The sequence below is a fragment of the Aythya fuligula genome, chromosome 2, assembly GCF_009819795.1.
Source record: "Aythya fuligula isolate bAytFul2 chromosome 2, bAytFul2.pri, whole genome shotgun sequence".
NCBI lineage: Eukaryota > Metazoa > Chordata > Aves > Anseriformes > Anatidae > Aythya > Aythya fuligula.
In genome coordinates this window covers 143,560,434-143,583,110 of record NC_045560.1, presented here as the reverse complement: position 1 = coordinate 143,583,110, position 22,677 = coordinate 143,560,434, and the positions used below count along the sequence as shown (strand labels likewise).

Below are 22,677 nucleotides of genomic sequence, written 5' to 3'. Positions count from 1 at the left end.
AGACAGTATTGGGACTGGTGCTGTTTAATATCTTTGTCAGCAGTTTGGATGGTGAGATAGAGTGTAACCTCAGCAAGTTAGCCAATGACACCAAGCTGTGTGGTGCAGCCAACATGCTGGAAGGAAGGGATGCCATCCAGGTGGACCTGGACAAGCTTGAAAGATGGGCCTGTGAGGACCTCATGAAGTTAAACAAGGCCAAATGCAAGGTCCTGCACCGGGGTCAGGGCAATCCCAAGCACAAATACAGGCTGCGTGGAGAATGGATTGAGACCAGCTCTGAGGAGAAGGACCTAGGGGCATTGGTGGGTGAGAAGCTCAACATGAGCTGGCAATGTGCGCTTGCAGCCCAGAAAGCCAAACGTATCTTGGGCCATATCAAAAGAAGTGTGGACATCAGGTCAGGGGAGATGATTCTCCCCATCTACAATGCTCTCTTGAGACCCCACCTGAAGTACTGCATTCAGTTCTGGGGCCCCCACCAGCACAAGAAGGAAATGGACATATTAGAACAAGTCCAGAGGATGTCCATGAAGATAATCAAAGGGTTGGAACACTTCTTCTATGAAGACAGGCTGAGGGAGTTGGAGTTGTTCAGCCTAGAGAGAAAAAAAAAAAAAAAAAGAAAAAAAAAAAAAGCTTTGGGGAGGGAGACCTTATAGCAGCCTTCCAGTACTTAAAGGGGGCCTGCAGGAAAGCTGGAGGGGGACTCTGTCAGTGAGTGTAGTGACAGGACAAGGAGCAATGGTTTTAAACTAAAAGAGGGTAGATTTAGATTAGATATAAGAAATAAATTCTTTATTCAGAGGCACTGGAATGGAATGGCCAGAAAAGCTGTGGATGCCTTAGAACACATAGAAGTGTTCAAGGCTGGGGTGGTTGGGTCTTTGAGCAACCTGGTTTAGTGGAAGGTGCCCCTTCCTATGGTGGGGGGTTGCAATTAGTTGATCTTTAAGGTCCCTTACAATGCAGCATTCTATGATTCTATGATTCTTTCCTTTTATATCTCCATTTTTGCACATTTTTTCCTCCCCAAACCACCTCAGTCCATCCCTTTCCCTATCATTGGTTTCTGCCTTAAACATCTCATACTTTATGTCTTGCACACACAGGATGCTTTGCACTAGCATCCCATAATGTGCCACATCACTCAGGGCAGGGACCACTCAGTCTGCGTGGTACCCTGTAGAGCTCCCCACATGAACACATAGTGTTGGGTCTCTCCTGGCCTGTATGGCTGATGCTTTTCTGTGACAGTGCTGGGGAGGCCAGGCAGGGACTCGTGTCTCTGACTGGGGCACTGGGGATCCCCTTCTGCCTCTGTAATCTTCTCTGTGTGTGGGAGAGAAGGAGTTCAACGTATACTCTAACACAGGTCAGCTCAGATCTCTTTTTCAGGCTGCACAAAAATTATAGCATCATCACATCACTATTCATCACTTTTAGATCATCATTCTCCAAGTAATATGTGATGCCTCTGCAGAAAAAGAAGTAAGGGACAGAGCTGGTTGTGAAATGCTCTTCAAAATCAGCACCGATATACTCTTTCTATAATACCGCACTTGGCTAAACAGACAAAGGGATTCAAACATTATAAATCATTTGAAAGTGGAGTACAGAGTGAAATAGATAGGAAAAGGGTCTAGCTATGTTCACGCATACCAAATATCTAGCTGAAACAAAATAGCCTGAAACTAGCTCAATAATCTTTCCACCCACTTTCTTTAACCTCCTCCATGCACACTCTCCCTCAGTCTTTGATCAATGTCTGACAGTAAATGCTATGACCAAAAGTCTGAAATATCTTATTAGGACACCTTGAACACTGATACACATTAATGATGGAGTCATGAATCAAAATTAAGTATCTAAGTTGTGATACTTGTTTATCAGATACATTTAAGTTCCATTTTTGCCTCTCTTTTCTTCACAATTAAAAAATGCAAACACTTGCCACCAAAATCTCCCAACCTATCTATGCCTTTATAACTTTCACATACAATATATAAAAGCCATCAGTATACTTCTTCAGTTTAGTATCCAGAAATATTTCTTCAAATCTGGTTACCAAATCTTTCTGTAATGTCATCTGCTTCTGAACTCATAACTGTTTATTAAGGAATATATGACATGTAGTTAGAATGACAAGTTTTTTTTTTTTCTAGGTATGAATGAGTTATAAAATATGTTAATCATTTTCAATCTGAGATTGCAGCCAAGATTATTGATATTTTAGAGGTTTACTTTTTCTACAGTTTAGTGCATAGAATTCCTGCTCAAGCCAAGGAAAATTCTTCATAAAGAATAAGAACAAACAAAGGCCTTCAAGATTTACTCTCATGGAGATGTTGGAGGATTTATGTATTTAACTCCTGTAAGTATCATGAAGAATAATTAATTATTAATTTTATATTTGTAGTGCTTATTTTCCCTACCATTCCAAAAACCACACGATGTCATTAAAACATTAAACATTAAACAATGCAGCATATAATACAGATTAAAAGTAATATAAATTATTCATATTAAAAGGTCATATAAAACAAAATCTGATATGCAGTAGAAACCTTATTCTCATAAAGTATTATTTTTATCCCCTGGCTAATAATTAGATGTTTAAGATAAGTAGATGTGAAAATCTGCATTCACCAGTGAGGACGCAGTTCAGATTTGCTCAGTGAAGAACCACAGTATATACATTGGATCTGATTATCACTGACTTACAGTTAAGTAACTGAAATGCTTAATGTACCTTTGCTATGTCTCAATCTAATGCAAACAGGACAACAAAATTCAGAAGGATGTTTCAATCTTCCCTAAAGTTATCTTCCTCACCAGCTCACCCAACTTTCTACCCACACAATCCTCTTAAAAAAAAAAAAAATAAAATACACATTGTTTTTATTCCTACTTTAGCACCTAACTACCCCTTCCTGATTTCTTTTCTTTGCATACTGCAGTAGTACTATTATGACTGAAGGATAATACTTTATGCATCTCTAGACAATTCTCTTTTGTTTATTACTTCAGTGACTTCAGCAGCAATTTCCTACTACACTTTTTTTCCCCATTATTTACCTCTTCTCTCTTTTATTCTACTGACACTATGCACTGCTATTTGGTGTTATGGAATTTGGGACTTTTAAAAGTCTATGTAGTCCTGAATGAGAGTTGGAAATCTTTCTTTATGTATTAACTAAATAATTGTATTTGGTACAACAATCACAATAAATGTCTCTTCTAAACTTTGACTTTTCTACAGTCTCTTGGTAAGCTTTCACTGTACAATGTTGCACTGAATCGCTTGCATGCATGAGGGTGTTTGGAGCTACTTATGTATCTCAACAAAGCAGTGCACTGAACAGAATAAACAATGTAATCTTTGGTCATGTAACACAGGTCCTCAACTGCCAGATCTAATGGGTAATACAGCTAGAGTTCAGATACCCATTTCAATGTATGCCAGTAGATTTGATTTCTAAGGAGATGGGAATTGAGATCTAAATTCTGCATAAGATGACTGTACCACAGCCTGGTCTCACTGCACTTACCATGTCATTCCACTTGAGTAAACAAGTCAGTCACTTCTGAATTTCATATACCTTATAGGATTTCCAAATCAACAAATTCAAACTCTGCTGACCAGATGGAAGAACATTAGAGCAACGACAGCTTTTGCTGAGAATGTCAGTTATCTAAATCCCAAACAAACACAACTACACACCAAGATCATCTTGACTGATCATGACTGACACAATAAAAATTAATTTAGTCAGTAAGATATGCAAAGTCTTATAGAGGTAGATCAAAGATGATTCCTTGAATTTCACTTGAAAACTAAGTGTTACATAGCACTATATCTAAGTCAGGAAATGTTGCATAAAATAGAATTGCATTCTCTGTCATGTCTATAAACAGATTTCAGATGTGGTCTCTAGTAAAATGTAAGGAATATTTAATAGGAAGATAACAAAATAACAGTTAATTGTGATAATGAAATGTGACCTCTATCTCCCTGTGAACATTGCATCTGAGATTTTTTTTTTTATTACTATTATTATTGTTATTAATTTAGGATTGTAAATGGAAATTCTTGAGTATTGTTAGTATCCAATTATCTTGAACAGAGCTATTCTGTTCCAGAGCCAGCTTAGAACCTGATTTATGAAAACTTAAGCTAAAAAGCAATTAGGAGGAGTATTATGACCCTTTTTGCTTTCCAGCTATTTCCATCAGATGCTTTACTGCATCTCTGTTTGAGTTGCATTACACTTCATCTTTATCCTATGGCTATACCACATACTGTGAATATGTCTGTAACATCAGTACACCACATTATCCCAACATTTGTGGAATAATCCTCCCTCACTTCCATCCACACTTCATTCTCAGTTTCACATGTAAAACTTTTATCCTCTGATTAAGCAGAAGTAAGGAGTGAAGTGCCACCTACCTGGTAACAGCACAATGTCCTCTTTGAGAATTCCTTTAAAGGACTCCCAGCATGTTGAAAAGCACATGTGAGAAAAAATGGAAGTTTGGGAGTATATTTGTAATAGCCTCCCACTATTTAAAGGTAAGAGAAGAATGTTAGGACTTACAGACAGACTAGCAGGCTGATCAGGATCATAGTTAGGGCTAACAGAATCATATCTGGAAGTACAACCACATAACCTAAGGTATAGGAATTTAGAAAATTCTGTGTTCTGAGTTAGATCAGGATGTTAAAAATGTTTGTGTGGTATGAGTGAATGAGATCTATATTCTAAATCAAGTAAACACTTTTAAATATCACTGCCTATGTGCTTTAAGCATGCATACATATGGTGTCTGTGCTTGCAAGCATTTGTGTATCATATTATTCATAGTGTTATTTGTCACAGAAGACCCAGTACATTTCTAAAAGCAAAGCAATCAATCTACCTACAATTAGAGTGAAGTTACTTGGGAGTAAAATGTAGGAGTTATTTAACAAAATACAGCTACTTTACACAAAAGTATATGGCAGGGAATGAAGAAAAACAAATCCAGTTGAAAATGTAGGAGGAATTTGTAATGTAATTATCTAAACTTAAAATGCATCTGCTTTGGCAAAGTGAACAGGGAGCTGTAAAAGGGGGAAATGTGAATAACAATTGTAGTATACTCTTCCATGAAACTATTTTGGTGTATTTATTTCTTAGAGATTCTGAGATGTGCCTGCTATAGATACCATAACTAAGGCATCGCAGCATCATTTAGCTTACTAAGCATCTAGCAATAACAGCACAAAGAAACACCATCACTGTAAGGACTCCAATGCACATTTTCCACAAGTGGTACTGATATTCATGTGCCTGACAGGTCAGAAATTTAAGTATCTGCCCATTTCTGATTTCAGCACATTTTATAATTCTTGGGAGTATTTAATCATAGTGATTGACTTAATGGTCCTTGCCAAGTCACTTTCATCCTTGACTGGTACCCAAATGATCAATAAGCTTGACCATGCCAAAAGAAGGGGGGAAAGAGAGAAAGCAGGAGAGAAAGGGAGAGAAGGGGGTAGTAGAAAGGAAGGGAGGAAGGGAGGAAGAGGATCGGGAAGGGGAAAGGCAGTAGGTGAAGGAGAGGAACGCTATACATGTATGAAATGTAGTATAATCCACAACCTTAACCCAGAATTATTATTATAAGGTTATGGGAGGCTAGGATTTAACAACAAAACAACCACAATAAGAATGCAGCACTACAATGCGCAAAGTTTTGTTGTTTTTTCCTGTTTTTTTTTTTTTTTTTTTTTTCCTATAAAGAAATTCAAATCAATCCCTAGCATTATTACATCAAATATGTCTTTGCCTTAGGAGCTTAACTCCTATTTTTTAAATGCACCCAACTTACCTGGAAACCTAAGGATCTTTCAAATTAGTAGGAATTTAGCTACAAAAATCTCCTGGGAATCCTATTTTTAACTAGATGGGTTTATTTGTTCATTCTTAACATGTAACTGATTAGGCAAAATTTTGTTTTCAGAAGTAATGAAGATATCTCAGAGCTTAAATCTTACTGGAAGTCAAATAGACATGAGCTCTAACAGTATGTCTCCTAAATAAGTTAGGTACTGAAGTAATGAGCAATGCAATGCCTGCATTAAAAATATCAATATCTATTTCTTCAATATCTATTCAATATCTATTTCTTATCCCCTACAACTGACAAAGCGTTTACCTCAAACAGATTTGATCTGGAAAGTGTTCTTGGGGAAATAAAGACAGAATTTTATTGAAAGCATATACAAAAGCTAAATACTGGAATTGAGCTGATCTGGGCTATTCTGAAAGCACAATTCTCTCTTCAGTTTTGAAACACTTGGAAAATGGCTTCCAGTTACATGTATACATACATACACAAATGTACATATATCTATATAGTAAAGAGAGATACACTAGAATTTCTTTAAAGAACACAGTGGTTTTTACCCATCCCACATTACCTAATGCACAAACTACTGAAATTTTGTCATGAAGTTGGAGGTGTTGGGTCCTAATATGGCACTGCCCTTAAGAGCAGCACAGGGCTTATACCATTTGTGAAATCACTTTTCTAAGCTGCTGCAGAGGAATGAAACAGACCCACCAAGTTTCAATTTCATTAGTCACTCTCCAAAACATATGTGTCTACAAGAGCAGGCTATGGACAGTACATGAGGTCAGAAAATACATTTGCTTCTTCCCAGTAAACAAACCTGTATGGATCCAGTGGGGCTGGTTAGTGTCAGCATTTGTAGCTAAAGGTATTCTTTCCTCTTGCCAGCTACACACAGCTTTACAGTTACAGAGATGACTTCAACCAGACATATGTGAGGCCAGACACCATTAAATGCTGTTGGCCTCACTGAAACAGAGCAGGGACATAAAGAAAGATAGAAGATATGTACTGGTCCCCCCAATACCCACAAGTGAACTGACACACAGCTATGCAAATTTCCTCTTTCCCATCTGTGCTTTGTGAGTAAGAAATGAATTGAACCCTTCCAGAATCCTCCAATCCTATTTTACTTAGTCCTGTTGCACTACTTCATATATATAAAATCCTTACAGATATGTTCATACGAATTCACATTTGCACCTACCAATACATAAGCCTCAAACAACACCCATGTTCCTGTTGACAACAGTTCCTAATCAGGGCATACCTTTCACAGACATACACACTCCATGTACATATGAAAAATACACACTGTGCAATATGGGGAAATGCAAACCCCAGTATGGTCACACACAAATATCCACACTTCATGACTGTCTGCCAAACTTCCAAGTCCATACATATGAGCTGGCACTTCACTTTAGAAATCTGTGCACTCATATTCATGCATATGTACATATATGTACATACAGACATACTTACTACACACACGCACACATACACACAGGTGCAAGACAAAGCATATGTGCACACAAAGGTACAAACCTGTTGACATGCATAAGGCATGCACTCACACATATAAACATACACAAAAAGTAAATGTATGCACAGATGCATGCACACATACACACGGATGTGCATACATGCATACTGGCATGCACATGCACATACAAAACACATGCTTGCACTCATGCACACAGAAACACACAAGGACACAAGTGCACATTCAAACACAGTCATACGTACACGCACAAATACAGACGCACACAGGTGCACTTAGAAATACAAATGCATGCACTCGCGTACACACACACACTGACAGGCACACGCGCACCCCCACACACGCTCAGCACGACAGCACATACATCACACAAGCACACACACACAGGAACATATGCAGACACTCACATGCACATGCACCCAAACACACTCACCCCCACGAAAAAAAAAAAAAAAAAAAAAAAAAAAAAGCCTTTCACAGAAGCACACAGTTACACGACAAACACGCACACACCCCCATGTACGCCCACGCACCTGGAACAAACACCTCCGCACAGCCACTCGCATGCACACCCCCGCACGCATCCCCCGCACCGCGGGCTTGGTTTGCCCATCCCCTCTGCCCGCTCCCCACCGCGGAGGGCACCGCCGCCCCGCGCACCCTGCGCGGCATTTGCGTCCGGCAGCCGAGGAAAGCCGAGCTCCCGCAGTCCCTCCCCAGCCCTTCCCCGGGGCTCTTCCCCCCCAAAACCCGCTGCGCATCGCCGCGGACCCCCGCACAGCGTCACTAGGTGGCACCATCGCTCTTCCTGGCGAAGCCGCGGCCGCACCGCCCCCGGCCCCCCGCCCCCGCCCGGCCCGGCCCGGCCCGGCCCGGCTCGGCTCGGCTCGGCTCGGCTCGGTTTGGCTCGGCTCGGCTCGGCCCCCGCGGAGCTGCCGCCCCGCCCGCTCCGCCTGCGGTGGCAAAGGGTGTCCCCCCCCCCTCCAGGCTGCGGCCCCATCCTTCGGGGAGCGGGGCTGGGCCCGCCGCCTCCCCGCGGAGACCCGCCTGTAATTAATGCGGAGCAATTAGTCCGCAAATCCCCTCGGAGCGGCACATGCTCCCGGGCGAGGTGTGTGCCCAAAGGTGTGCGTGTGGCGGTGGAGTGGGTGTGTGGCGGTGGTGGCGGTCACAGCCCCGAGCACCGCACGGGTAATAATGGTAATAACGAGACACTGATCGCTTTTCCGAGCGGCGGCGGGAGGGATGAGCCCCGCCGGTTCGGCTCCGGAGTCTGTAGAAACCTCGCCACTGTGTTATTTCCCGAGCCGTTTTCCTAGGCAGAATTGATCCTCTTGGGGGAACGGGGGAGCTGGGGAAAGAATCTCAATTGCAAATATTGTTTAGAGTTTATTCTAGAGAGCGTCTGTGCTTTAAGATGTTCTTCCGTAGCTCCTGGTGGGTGCTGTAAGGAGCCAGGATTGTGGTGGGTTTCGGCTGTGCAGGGAGTTGGGTTAGCGGGGGGGTGGGGGGAAGGAAAAGACACGATCGAGAGTAGCTGAGACTTTGTGCCCCCGTTGGAGAGATGGTTGAGTCCTCGTCAAGGTTGCTGTGGTATCCCAGAAACACCATTCACTCCGAGCTGTGACCGCGCACCATCAACAGCAACAACTCCGCTGCGCCTGGCCAAGGAATAGGAATTAGGAGCTCTCAAGAATAATATGAAAGGGATCTGCAGAGGGGAAATCCGTGCAAAGGAATCGAAATTAGCAGACTTTTGGGAAAGGGGATGTACTAAATGTGGCCGGCTGGACTTCATCCTGGTGAAGAAAATGGAGATTAAAAGTGGATTTACATTTTGGAACCTCGTCTTTTTATTGATGGTTTCGTGTGTGAAAGGTAGGGTAGAATTTGAGGGGTATATTTTTAGGGGTCCCTTTGCTTTTGGTCAGGGCGTTGCAAGCTCTCGCCTAATACAAACGTATATTTAAAATGTGGTAATATGTTATTTTATATTTTTACCCTGGGTACTTTGCAATGGGAAGATATAAATGATCATTAAAGCGGGGAGGAAAGAAGGAGTTGAATCAGAGCTCTCTTCGGAGATAGGAAATGTATTTGCTTTGCCAGGCTTCGCGTTCAATGCAGTGACTGAGCTCGGGCTCAATAAATATTCTTGCAGTATGCTCAAACGGAGACGTGAGTTGGTTCATATATCCTCTAACTAGTGTATATTCACGCAAATCCCACAGGGCGACTTTTTTAAGGTGATGATGTTGTTACTGTGGGGAGATCACCTATATTTCTCTTTTTTTTTCTGTCGAGCAACTGGGCTCTTTGCGGGAATGCCTGTATCGATGCACTTATTAGTTTAACCCGTTGCGTGGGGAAAGTTACGGAGGACCCAGCGTGTGCGTAGCCCTCTCGCAGCCCTAAATGCGCTTCACGCTCAGCTGTTTGTATGCATGCAGGTCTCCCTGACTGTCGAAGAGGTATGTTAGCAATTCAGCCTTGAAGGCATGGTCTGCCGCTGTGTGCAAAGATCGACACCTTTTCTCAACCTTCCTTTGGTCCCCCTTTCCCTGTTGAGGTCTCCTGTGGTTTCTCTATTATAGGATTTTTTTTATTTTATTTTATTTTTTTGTCCCTTTTTCGGGGCGGAGGGTATTTTGCTTCATTCCTGATTCTGTCTTCATGAAAGGAGGGCAGAAAGGAAACCGCTGGTTAGCGGTATGAATACCTCGACTAAGTCTGTGCTTATCGACAGTTAAGGGAAATGACACACACAGAGAAAAGACGAAATATGTGGCTTGAGTAACGTGCACCTCCAATATTACTCAGGCTAAACGGTGAAGTGCTGATCCCATCACGCGTGCCTTCAGTAAAGGGACATATTCTGCAACTCCCCACATTCGGCTGCCTACCCGAAATAATCTTCCCTTGTTTGTGGCCAGTGATTAATATCTGATTAATCACCCTTTTATCCCACTCCTTATCCTCATCCCTCCTCCCCACCACACTCGCGTTCTCCCAGAATATTGGATAGACATTATCGATCCTCTCCGAGTTTTTAGACTTGCTTATCGCCTACAGAGGTTGCCTGCACGGGTGGGAGGAAGGTGTGCTTGGGGGGGGAGGGGGGGGGCATTCAAAGGCGTGCCTTCCCAAGCTGGCTCTGCCTTGGATGAAACAGTTTATTGTACGGCTTTGCAGCTGCTTGTCCTCCCCATTTGCATCTCATGGAAAAGATATTTCGTTTTTCACGTTAAGGGGAGGGGGGGTGGGGGGGAGCGGGCTCGAGAGGTTTTACGTTATCCTGACACGAGAGCCGAGGCGAAGGGTCTTGCCTGCGACGTTAACGAACATTTTAATTACAGGCAGCTTTCCCCCGTTTGCGTCCATTGAAGCGGTATGCACTCTGCGCTTGCCCCGCTCTTGAGGTCTACCGGTCAAGTCCAGCCCGGGATTGTGGGGGGCATTTCTTTTCCTGTCTCCCCCTTGCCTATAAGGGTTTCTCCACGCCGGGTGCGATCATTTGCAAGTCATGGGCTCTGTGCCTGCGAGGCGCGCAGTGCCGCTCCGCGGCGCACAGCGGGTGCGGTGCGGAGGCGCTGGGGTAATGGATGGCTCCGGAGCTGCTGCCGAAGCAGCTGCTTTGTGAGCACGAGTCGCGGGGCGGCAGCATCCTACAGAATTAAAGGCTCGGGCGGTTCTCCTCGTGCTGCGTCGGCCGCGGGAGCCGTGCAAGTTTCCACAGCACCTGTTGAGAAGCCTCTTCCCTTGCCCTTGGAGGAAAGGAAAAAAATGGGGGTACCGAGGGCAAAAGCTGGAATGAAGCACCTAAAACAGCACCAAAAAAAAAAAAAAAAAAAAAAAAAAAAAAAAGCAAAAATGGCCTTTTTTCTTCCTGCCCATACACAGTCCCAGAGAGATGCTGTGAAGCAGTCTCCTCCATAGTGTCAGGACTTCAGTTTCCCAGTTGCTGAGCCTCACAGTTTCCATAGGTTTTCCTCATACTGGGGGTCTTCTCAGCAACTTGGGGACTGCTAAGTAAGATTTCACATCCTGGACATGAACTCTAGGCTGCCAGGCTTCATAGAGCTGGCTTAGATTCACTGCAGTACTGCATCTATTTTAGGCATTTATATTTAGTTCTCTCCCCACTCCAGTGAATGAATACATTTTACCTTGATTTACATTCCCATTGTGTCAGCATGCACACCAGCTCCCAGAAACCTTGGCAGAGGCACACAATGAATGAATACTTGCCTATTTAAAATGCTCCAGATGTGGGGAGCAAGGTGACTCCCTGGGTCCTACATCTGCCTGGCATTGTCTGGCAAGGCCCTTTCACCACACCCTAACAAAACATGCTCTATCACATATTTTTGTTTGCTTGATCACCTCTATTTCATAGTCCAGCACCACACTGTAATACCTAAACTGTTGCTCTTCCAGGCTACTTGCACAGTTTTATTTGGTATGTGCATCTCAGGCCCTTCCTAATTCTATCATCTTCCTGTCATCATTTCTATAGTCTTGATCCACAGCTTTTCCACTGTTCTGTGTTCCAGATGTTAAACTATACCTGGGAGATTATGCAGCCATGTTCACGTCTTCCTGGTGTGTGTTCATGTAGACACAGAATTTCTTCATGTTTATCTGAAAATTCATGCCTTTCTGGAATATTGCAACTGCACTTGTGAGGGATTAGAAAAGGAAGAAGCAAGAAAGAGAAAATGGGAGGAAAGAAATCACCAGCTGCTGGAGAAGGGGCGATAATAAGAGATAATAAGGAATTATACCTCTTTAATTATACCTCTTTAATGAAAACCTTTAACTGCTTACACAATATCCCATTATGCCTTGGATCAATCTCCAACATAGTCTTACTTGGAGATTCATGCAGTAAAAAAGCAAAGAAATGCCCCCATTGAAAAATGAGAGAAGGCATGAAAACAACCAACGAACCAAACAAAACAACCCCTTAACAAGTGCCAACAAGAGTCATTTGTGGCCAGCTGCAGGGAAAGATGGATGCTGTGCTCTTCTTCCCAGCAGACACCTAGGAGAGCTCCTTCCCCTATCCTCCTTCCCCCAGAAGAAATAAAGAATATTGTTTAGGTGTAGGATATACATATCAAGCTTGGAGGAGCAGCAAACAAAAACCTTCACTGTCCAGGACAGTTCTTTTATTTGCAAAAATGAAACAAGCTGCTTTAGTGAGCTTTGCTCCTGGGATTTAGGAGAGAAATCACTGAAATCTGCACCCATTCAGTTTGGCATCTCTCTCCACCAAATGAAATTTAAAAAATGCTTGTGACCTGTTTGCAGGAGCAAAACAGAAAGGAAACCAGGCAAAATAACCGCAAGACTCCTCAAAATGTTCTGTGTAGTTGTCACTCCAAGACAGAGCAAAGAAGTCTGCTCTTTTGTCTGTCTGGCTAAAATGAAGCTTTGCCTCTGCTGTTGTTTTTCTGTTCCCCTGTTGCAGTTGTGACAAGTGAAACAAGCGCAGCCTTCAAAATAAAAGGGAGATGAAGCAGTGAAATTTTAAATGGCTCATTGACAGAAGAGGTGATGAGAAAATGGACAGGATTTCCGAGTGATGGGTACCTGGCATGTGGAAATATTTAGCAGACAAAGAGCATACTCTACTTGTTTCAACTACCTTTGCAGTCCCCTCTGTCCCCCATTTCCACCTCAACCCCACTCTCTCACGGATCATTTCAGGAACCACCAACCGCTCCTCACTGTTTCTTGGACAGCCGCTTGACTTCTGGGATTACTGGTGATTGGCCTTCCTCAGTGGGGCACGGGCGAGGTGCTTGCCGTGTCCCCGAGGCCAGTAACAGTACGTTAATGTTGTCTACTTTCCAGATGGTCGCTGCTGCATCTCCGTGCATGTGTGTCTGTCTGCATGTGTGTACAAGCACGCAGGGGAGATGGGAGACGCTGACAGAAGAGGCAACGTCCCCCTTCTTTTTAACTCCTCAGCACACACTCAGCTCCTCTGCAGTGCCTTTTCCCCACGAGCTCACGCACATCACACAGGGCTTCTGCTCAGAGGGCTGCGGGCAGCACCTCAGCGAGGATTTTTTTTTTTTTTTCGTATGCTGCACAGTTCCGCAGGGTTGCAGACAAAATTAACCCACCCCTCAGCCACCGCCTTCCCCTTAATTCAGGGCGAAAGCAAGGCTCTGCTCTACCCTCCGCCTAGCGCCCGGCTCCTCCTCCCCTTCCCCGCGGTGGCAGCGAGGCACACGCAGCCCCCCGCAGCAGCAGGCACCACCTGTCCCTTCCCTGCCCGTGCCGTTAGGGATCCGCAAAGGACACCGGAGGAACGTCGCCTGCAGTCGCCGCTTTTTCTCAGAGAGCAGCAGCAGTCGCAAGGCGGAGCAGGCAGCGAGCGGCGGCAGCTCCACCCGCGCCGCCACTGGCAGCAGCTCCGGCGGCGGCAGCAGCAGCGACACCGGCGGCGACAGCGATAGCGACACCAGCATCGGCCTCCGTTGTCGCCCGGGGAGACCGTCCCTCCAGGGAGTCAGCTCCCTGACACTTCTCTGTCGGAAAATGACGATTGGCTTTGCTCTCTTTAGCTCGGTGACTGCCGCAAGCCTGTGGTTTGCAAATCTGAGACAGCTCTAGGGCTTCGTTTCTTTTTCTTCGCTTTAGGTTTCGACACACAAAAACAACCCCTCACTCCCTGAGCTCAGCGAGCCCCTTCGTGGGAGCAGAATAGGAGCTCCAGGCAATCGAACTGGCTGAAGAGTTACGTGGTGTACCTTCAACTCAGTTATCAGCATTCCGACTTGGAAGCACCAGACCACGAAACCTAAGGAACTCTGTGAATGTGCTTTCAAATCCTTCCTTTTCCAAAACATAGCAGAAACTTATAGTCCGTCTGATTCTGTTTGTTTGTTTTAAGTAGGAACAAACCAAGAAGGATGAATTACCCATGTATCTTAGTGTTCTTTACCTCCGACAGTGAATACTAGCAGCAGTTTAGGGAAAGATGAGAGGTACAGAGAGACTGGTACATCGTCCCAGATATCAGTAATCTACAGTTTGGGGTTCACCCGAGCTACAGGGTGCTTTTGGAACACCATTTTTTAAGAGACATGAATTAACCTGTGCTCCACTCATTTAACTGTTCTCTCTCTCCTTCATCCACTTTTTTTTTTTTTTTTTTTTTTTTTTTAATTAGCATTTGTACTTTCATCCTTCACAAAGTTCTGTAACATAGTTTCATATTATTGCTTTCCTATGCGTCCTCCATCTTATACACTGTGTATCTGACTGAAAGCACTTAATAGTATAGAAGGTTACGTTAAACTTGGCTGTATTATACCTAGTGTTTTTTATGGGTTACACAGATTAATACCCCAGATTTAAGATTTGTAATTATTGAATGCATATGGATCTAGTAAAGAGAGATAAAAGTGTAACATTATTTAGAGATATTTTAAAAGATTTTGAAATATCCTGTGAGGATGTCTCAGTTTGAGTGATTACAACACCGTTTCAGAAAAAAAAGGTTATGAAGAATAATGTAGCCTCCTATCCCCTACTCCCTCCTTAAGAAAAAAAAAAAAAAAAAAAAAAAGTGCCTTTGGCACAATCTATCTTATTTTTAGCAGTATTGAATATTTCCAACTCCACCTGGCTCCAGTAAGAGCCTGGGGAGCTAGTTAGCACTTCTGAAGCAAGGCCAAGTGAGTCCAATGTTATAATGCTGTGACAGAGAGGCAGAATGAATCAAAGGAAAATGTCTATAAAAGACCTTACAGTTATATGTAAAATGTTAAATCTATAGAACCTCTTAAATTGGATGTTTATATATTTATTTATTTATTAGGCATAGGAAAGGCTTTATGATTTGCTGCAAAAACTGTTTTGACTTGTCTCCTAACAGGAAACTTCCATTCTAACTCTGCAGGGTTGTGAAGTCTCAAACCATTTCTTAATTATGAGCACCATTCTGCTTGTATTTCTATGTGTAATGATTAAGGTTGAAATGACAGAACAAAGTCTTTGTGAAAAATTAGTTTACCAGATTACTCTAACACAATTTCACAGGAAAGAAAAATCAGGGAACAGACACTTTAGTACAAAGTGTTGTTTCTTTCTTAGAACCCTGTAATTTAAGTCAGTTTTTACTACCTGAGATATTTGAAGAAAGAATATTTAAGTAAAAAATCAGACAGGCATATGATAAAAGTTGTTATTGTAAGACTGTAAAAATTATCATTATGACTGAATAATTCCTTGCAAAGGTTTACTGCAAAATTCTCGTTCTTTTATAAGCCTTTCAAACAACTTCTCTGGGGAGCATTTCCTTCCTGGTGAAATTGTATAGTTTTTGTACAGAACAACATTTATCAAAGATTCAAAGATTCATATATATGATATAAATTCATATATATATATATATATGCATATATATATATACACTATTAGGAAATGTTGAATATCTGCTTCCTAACACCCGGTTTTCTTTTGGGCAATAGAATGGACAAGGATATTAGGCTGTGAGCAAGCCTATTAAAATAAACATGTACTCAAAGAGACATATCATGTTTTTGTAGATGTTTACATTTAGTTGTTTACTTTTGGGGAGAAGAGCATATGTATAGTCTCACTGCTTAGTTTTTACAGATCATATAAGATTTACTATATCTCCATAATCCTGGCATTAGAACTGCTGAATAGCATGTAAATGTCAAAGAAGGAAATGGTGGAAATTCAATCACCTCCTTCTGAAATATTAGGATGGTTATGATGATAGGTTTAGGCACATTGTTACTCATAGAGGGAGAGCCTCAAAATCATGGGGAGTGTCATGCAAGGGATTCCGGTGCAACTACTGCTCTCATAGAATTGTCAAAGAGAAAGGAAGCAACCAGCAGAGACGTATAAAGACAGACATTCCATTTTCCCTCACGTTCCACAAAATGCTTCATATTATCATGTGTCATATTCATATTGTATCATAGAAATAAGTTACAGAATAGTAAGGGTACTTAACCACAGAAAGATTTCACAGGGTCATAAATTCTCACCTCCTGAAGCCTGTAAATAACAGATTATTTTTGCTATAGGACTAAAGGAATCTAAATGCTCAAGGCAGAAATGACTAAGTAATTGCTTGGATTATACATAAAATGAATCATCACTTCTGACCTTGAATTGTATTTTATGTTTCTTATATCTTCATCTCTTCTTAGTTTTATACCTATATGCATTGTGGCTTGTTGGATTTAATTCTCATGCAATTGTGTATACATGCAGATGTTCGCATACTTATATAATTTGCATATGTGGAAATTATACCCATATATGTGTTTATGTTATGAATCAATTCAACAAAAACTAAAATAGTGTTACTTTACAAAGGTGTAGGTAACAATTTGAAGTGTATGTGCTTCCTAAGTAATCCATTACCTCTCAGAACCACAGAATATTAAAGTATCCTGAGATGGAAGGGACCCACAAGGATCATTGACTCCACCTCCCGGCTCCACACAGGATCACCCAAATATCAGACCATATTCTGAGAGTGTTGTCCAAATGCTTCTTGAACTCTTGGTTCTGTGCTCACTTCCCTGAGGAGCCTGTTCCAGTGCCCAACCACCCTCTCAGTTAAGAACCTTTTCCTGGTATCCTACCTGAACCTCCACAGCTTCTTGCCATTTCCTTGAGTCTTATCGCTATCAGCAGAGAGCAGAGATCAGCGACTGCCCCTCTTCTCCCCTTATGAGGAAGCTGTAGGCTGCAATGAGGTCACCCCTCAGTCTCTTCTTCAGGCTGAACGAACCAAGTGACTTCAACTGCTCCTCTACATCTTGCCCTCTAGATCCTTCACCGTCTTCCTAACCCTTCTTTGGGCACTAGTAGGTTTACGTCCTTTTTATACAGCGGTGTCCAAAACTTCACACAGTGCTCAAGGTGATGTTGCACCAGTACAAAGTACTGTGGGACAATAACTTTCCTTGACCAGCTAGTTATGCCATACCTGCTACACCTCAAGATATGGTTGGCTCTTTTGGCTGTCATGGCACACTGTTGACTTACTGTTGACCAGAAACCCCAGATCCATTTCTGAGAGGCTGCTCTCCAGCCTCTCATTCCCCAGTCAGTACATGTATCTAGGATTACCCTTTCCCAGGTGCAGAATTAAGGACTTGCTCTTGGTAACTTTCGTATGGTTGGTATTTCCCCATCACTCTAATTTGTCAAGACCTCACTGTGAAGTCTCTCAGTGTTTGAGGGAGTCAACAGCTTCTCCTAATTTAGTATCATCTGCAAATTTACTAGGTATGGATTTGAGTCTTGCATCCAGGTTATTTATGAAAACATTAAAGAGAGCTGGCCCTAAAATGGAGCCCTGTGGAACCCAACTAGTGACTGGCCACCAGCCAGTAACCCCATTTACTATAACCCTTTTAGCCTGTGCCATCAGACAGTTGTTCTTCTGTGATTTTGTCTAGCTGTATGCTGTACATTTTGTCCAGAAGGATATTGTGAGAAACAGTATACTTTTTTTTTTTTTTTTTTTTTTTTTTTTTGTGTGTGTGTGTGTGTGTTTTCCCAGTCTCAGAAGTAAGTTACATCTGGTTGCACTAAGAAAAGTGCAACTAGTGATATCTAGCAAATGTTAGGAGAAAGGCTTGATTAAAAGATTATTAGTGCTTTTGGTAACACTAGTTACCAATACTAGCACTGACAATTGTAATTGACTGACATATATGGACACTGATTTAGGAATGTTTTACCAAAATATAATTGTTGTTGTTGTTTATAAAACTCTTTTTAGTAAAACCTTCCAATCACCTTTCAAATAAAGAAAAAAAATCTGTTCTATTTTCTGGTTTAATACTGTTATTATCATTTAAAGAGACTGACTTATCACATCTCAAAGGTAACTGTATTTCAGTAACTTAAAATGATACCTCTATGATCGTTATTTTCATACTGAACTGTCATCAAACACAGCTAGAGGATATTTGCGAGTGCAGTTTGGAGTCCTTAGTTAAAATGAAGTATATAAATGCAGAGTATTTTTCTTGTTACAATATACTTTTGAGATATAACTCTCAAATTACAAGACTTTTCCTTAATTATTTCAATCTGACCTACAAGGAGAAATTCATACTCTACTATAGTTTCCTTGATTTCAGTGTAATTTTCCTTGAGAATTGAAGCTTGATCTAATTTAACCTTTTTTTTTTTTTTTTTTTTTTTTTTCAAACGTGTAAACTGAAAGTTGCATTTTTCTTATGTATAGTAGCTTTGATGCAAAGGTGAATAAAAGTTATAAAATGGGTATAAAAATAGTTTCTAAACTGACTATTATTGAGACTATTGAAACCATAGAATGGCTTGGATTGGAAGGGACCTCAAAGATCATCTAGTTCCAACTCCCCTGCCACAGGCAGGGACACCACCCACTAGATTAGGTTGCTCAAAGTCTCATCTAACCTGGTCTTGAACACCTCCAGGGAAATCAACAAGAGAGCCCAGAATATGAACTGTGAAAATAGATTTGCTTCTGATTCTTTTCAAACTGAGTTTTGAGTTACATTTTTCTGTACATATACTTCATTTGACTTAGAAATACAAATTATAATGGAGGTCAGGTACTTCACAATGCATTAGAAATTTACAATAGAAATGTACTTTGGAAAACTCACATTGTATTATAAAATTGCCAAAGCAAATTGTTTATTATTCTGTTTAAAGGAAATAGATTATATATATGTATACTGTCAGAAAATTTCTTTTTCTATATTTTATTGATCATCATGTCAGCACTTCTGGGGATCAGTTCACCAGATTCAGTGTAACAGTACTAGGCTGACGAAGTGTCAGCTGTAGTCCTTGAAGCCACAAGATACTCATGTTTTTTTTTTTTTTTTTTTTTTTTTTTTTTTTTTTTTTGTCAGGAGATGAGCTGAATTACAGCCATTTTGCAACCTGTTTTCAGCATCCCTGATTACATTTTTGTTCTCTAGTAAAACATTTCTGAATCTGCAGAAGGCTGCTAATAGCTGCTGAGGAATAGGAAGGAACTGAAAAAAAAAATAGATTTCAGTTTATAATGCTTTCAAATGTAATTATTAATGCATTTATTTATTTATTTATTTTTACTTTTATTGGATTATCACATACACTAGATATGCAGTTACATTTGAAAATGTTAAATAAGCTAGCATAATAAAGAAAGGAAACCAGGGAATAATTTACACATTTATTTTGTTGTATTTATCTATTGCTAGAATGTTCTTTTTAGTTTCCACCATCTCAGAGTCTAAAAACATGTAACATATTGAACTGAAATCACAAGAACAAAAATCGTCTGGGGAAAAAAATAAAAAATAATAAAAAATAATTAAAAAAATAAGTCCAAATCCTGACTGTTGGAAGGTCCACCCGGTTAAACTAAGCTTGAGAAAAGAGAAAGGACACTAGGTCTTCAGTCACCATACATACTCTGATGTAAAAGCTACCTTTTTCATGGACCTCCGGATATGTGTGAATGAAATGCGAGTGTATGGGAACACAGATACACACAAGCATACATGCAAATGTGTGTGCACACCAGCAATTTTGATAGCCAGCATCTGTAGCTGTGTATGCTATGAAGAAGAACCTATGCTTAATTCATGACTATGTTCATCTTGTGTATTTTCCCTTACGCACATCTATGTTCACCAATATTTCTTTGATGAATTTAATCTACTTCAATGATATGACTACTGCTACCAATCTTAGCAATGCTTTGTGCATGACATGGGATTTTTAATGAGCACAGTAAAAGAAGTAAGTATAATTCATAATGTAGAACTGAGAGAACAGGATGAAGATATTTTCACCAAAATATTTACATCAATATAGTTCATATCTAAATAGTGAATTTTCATCATTCTGTACTTAAGTAGCGAAATACAAGTTGTACTTTACCAAGTGAATGTTTTTGCAATACTCATAGCAACCATCCTTCCCTCTTATAGGACTATTGCTAAAATTACTAAGATTTTTGCAGCATTCACATTATTTACGAAAAATATCTCTTTGGAAAATTGTCCTCTTACAATCAAAAGGAGTTCTCCAATAAGGAGAATTGACTGCTTATTGTTCAGTTTCTTGGAGTGATCTTTCATTTGAAAACTAACACAAACATCACTTTCCCCTTTCCACATCACTATTCAGGTTATCTGCCACTTTTATTCAGAATTCTCCTTCTTGAATGCTGCTCCTTTCTGTGACTGTGAGCTCTTTTAAAGGGGGGGCAATCATTTCCCTCACACAATTCACATAGTTATTAGCTTCAGAGATTTTGATAATATCACCACTTTACCCTTTATTTCAATCTTGGCAACTCCTTCATGGGAAAATGAAATACCTCTGACATTTGGGAGAATATTTCTTTAGAGGTTTATATGTATTCTATTTAATGAACTTTCATATATCATAAATTCAGCCATGTTCTCTATATAGCAATTATAGACATCTTATAAGAATGTGAATGTTATTATACTTCTTCAGAGGCAAAATATTCTACCCAGGTAGAGAAATTCTTGAGAAAGTTTAATTTTCAACCACTTTATGTGAAAAGAAAAATATAATTGACACTAGATTAGAATTAGCATTTTTTTTTTTTCATAGATACAGTCCTAGCAGTCTCATATCTTCTCGTGCAAGGATGTTTCCAGTGACAAATAGGTGAGATATATTTTATTAGCATTTTCATTGTTGGCAGTGGAAAGTTGCAACAATCAACCATATAAGACACAGTGATTTTTATAAACATCCTGACAAACTTATTCTTCTCCAAGCTATTTATCTGAAAGAGCAATGAGCATCAGAATCAATGTTTAATGTACTACGAGTTCAACAGCCTTAGTGACTCCTGCATTCCCGCCTACATCATTTTTATAAGTATATACTTCTAAAATTCCTAAGTCTCTTTACTACTACAACTGCAAATGTTTGAAATTTGTGTGAGTTTCTGAACTAATTTCAGCTAACTTTAAATTGTTACCCACCAGAAAATATAAAAAAATCCCCACTTCCCACCCCCAATCCACCTAAGCTCTATCTGTATATTTTCCACTACACTCAAATTTTAGCTTGTCAGTTAACTCCCGGAATTTTTCCCAGTTTATCTAGCTTCCCCTGCACTTCTGGGCTCCCTTTTCAAACTCTCTTCCCACTCCACAAGCATTACTGGAGAAGTTCCAAAAGATAAAGCCTGCAGTAGAATATAGAAAGTTCCCTTCAGTTTATATGTCATTTGTTAAGTTCTTTTGTGGCCCAAAGTAATAACAATGTAAGGTCAATCTGTTAGGAAATTGAATATCCTCCTGGCCTTACACTCATAGATTATTAACTTTTTTAGCATGTTCTTTGGAATTTAAATTGTCTGCAGGAAGGCAAGATTGGAAAAATAGAGTATCGGTTACACTTGTTTTCACATTCTTTAGTTTATTCTCTTTGTATGTGATTATTTCTTCATAAACAAAACAATGTAAGGGGTAAACTCTTTTACTTCAAATTAAAGCAACTTTGAGTAACATGAATACAGTCATCAAAACCTAACAGTAACTTAAAGATAAACACCATCAAATTAGATGGTTAAAACTTGGATAGTTCTTAGTAAATTTTGGAAATCTAGGATGTATCTTCTCTATTTTTCAAGCTCTAATGTATGTAATGAATCTGTTCCTGTAACATGGTATTGGAAATTTTTCAGATCTAACATTGCTCTTACATTCTTTATTGATGATATTGTACTGGGATGATCAGACTCTAGAGTGTATCTTAGCTAAGTAAATACATAAATAAATAGAAAAGGCAAAAAATCACATATTGTGTCACAGGACCAGAATTCTAGGGGTTCCGTTACTTGCTTGTTTCAAGACTAATTCTGAACATTTCCGTGAAATCAGGAGAGTTTTATCTGACTTGTGGAAGTTACTCGTCCAAATTGCTCTCTTTGGGGCCTCTTGTACCAGTCATCTTAAAATGCATTGGCAGTTAAGTTAACAGAAATGTCTGATGTAAAGAGTCAGAGAATCCCACTGATATCAGCTAAGGAGAGAATATTTTTAGTAGAAACTGTCATTATTAAGAAGTCATGCTTGTTAGAGTTTTGGGTAAATTTAAGGTAACTATAGAAATTGATCATTTATTTTAAAATGTAGTGCACATCACAATTAACATTGAATCATCACTGAGGAATCTGCAGAGATACTTCTAAATGTATAGCTGTACTTTAATGTTATCTGAGG

The 22,677-nt window shown here is 40.5% G+C and overlaps 1 protein-coding gene across 1 annotated transcript in view; it reads left to right on the top strand.

Moving 5' to 3' along the window:
* Positions 1 to 9,038: 9,038 nt before the first annotated feature.
* The window catches only part of CSMD3 (CUB and Sushi multiple domains 3), a 681,859-nt gene continuing 668,220 nt past the window's right edge, over positions 9,039 to 22,677 (top strand). Inside the window, exon 1 of the mRNA XM_032181613.1 lies at positions 9,039 to 9,283. Coding sequence (XP_032037504.1) covers positions 9,106 to 9,283 — 178 coding nt within the window. The 5' untranslated portion in view covers positions 9,039 to 9,105. The remainder of the gene's footprint in view (positions 9,284 to 22,677) is intronic.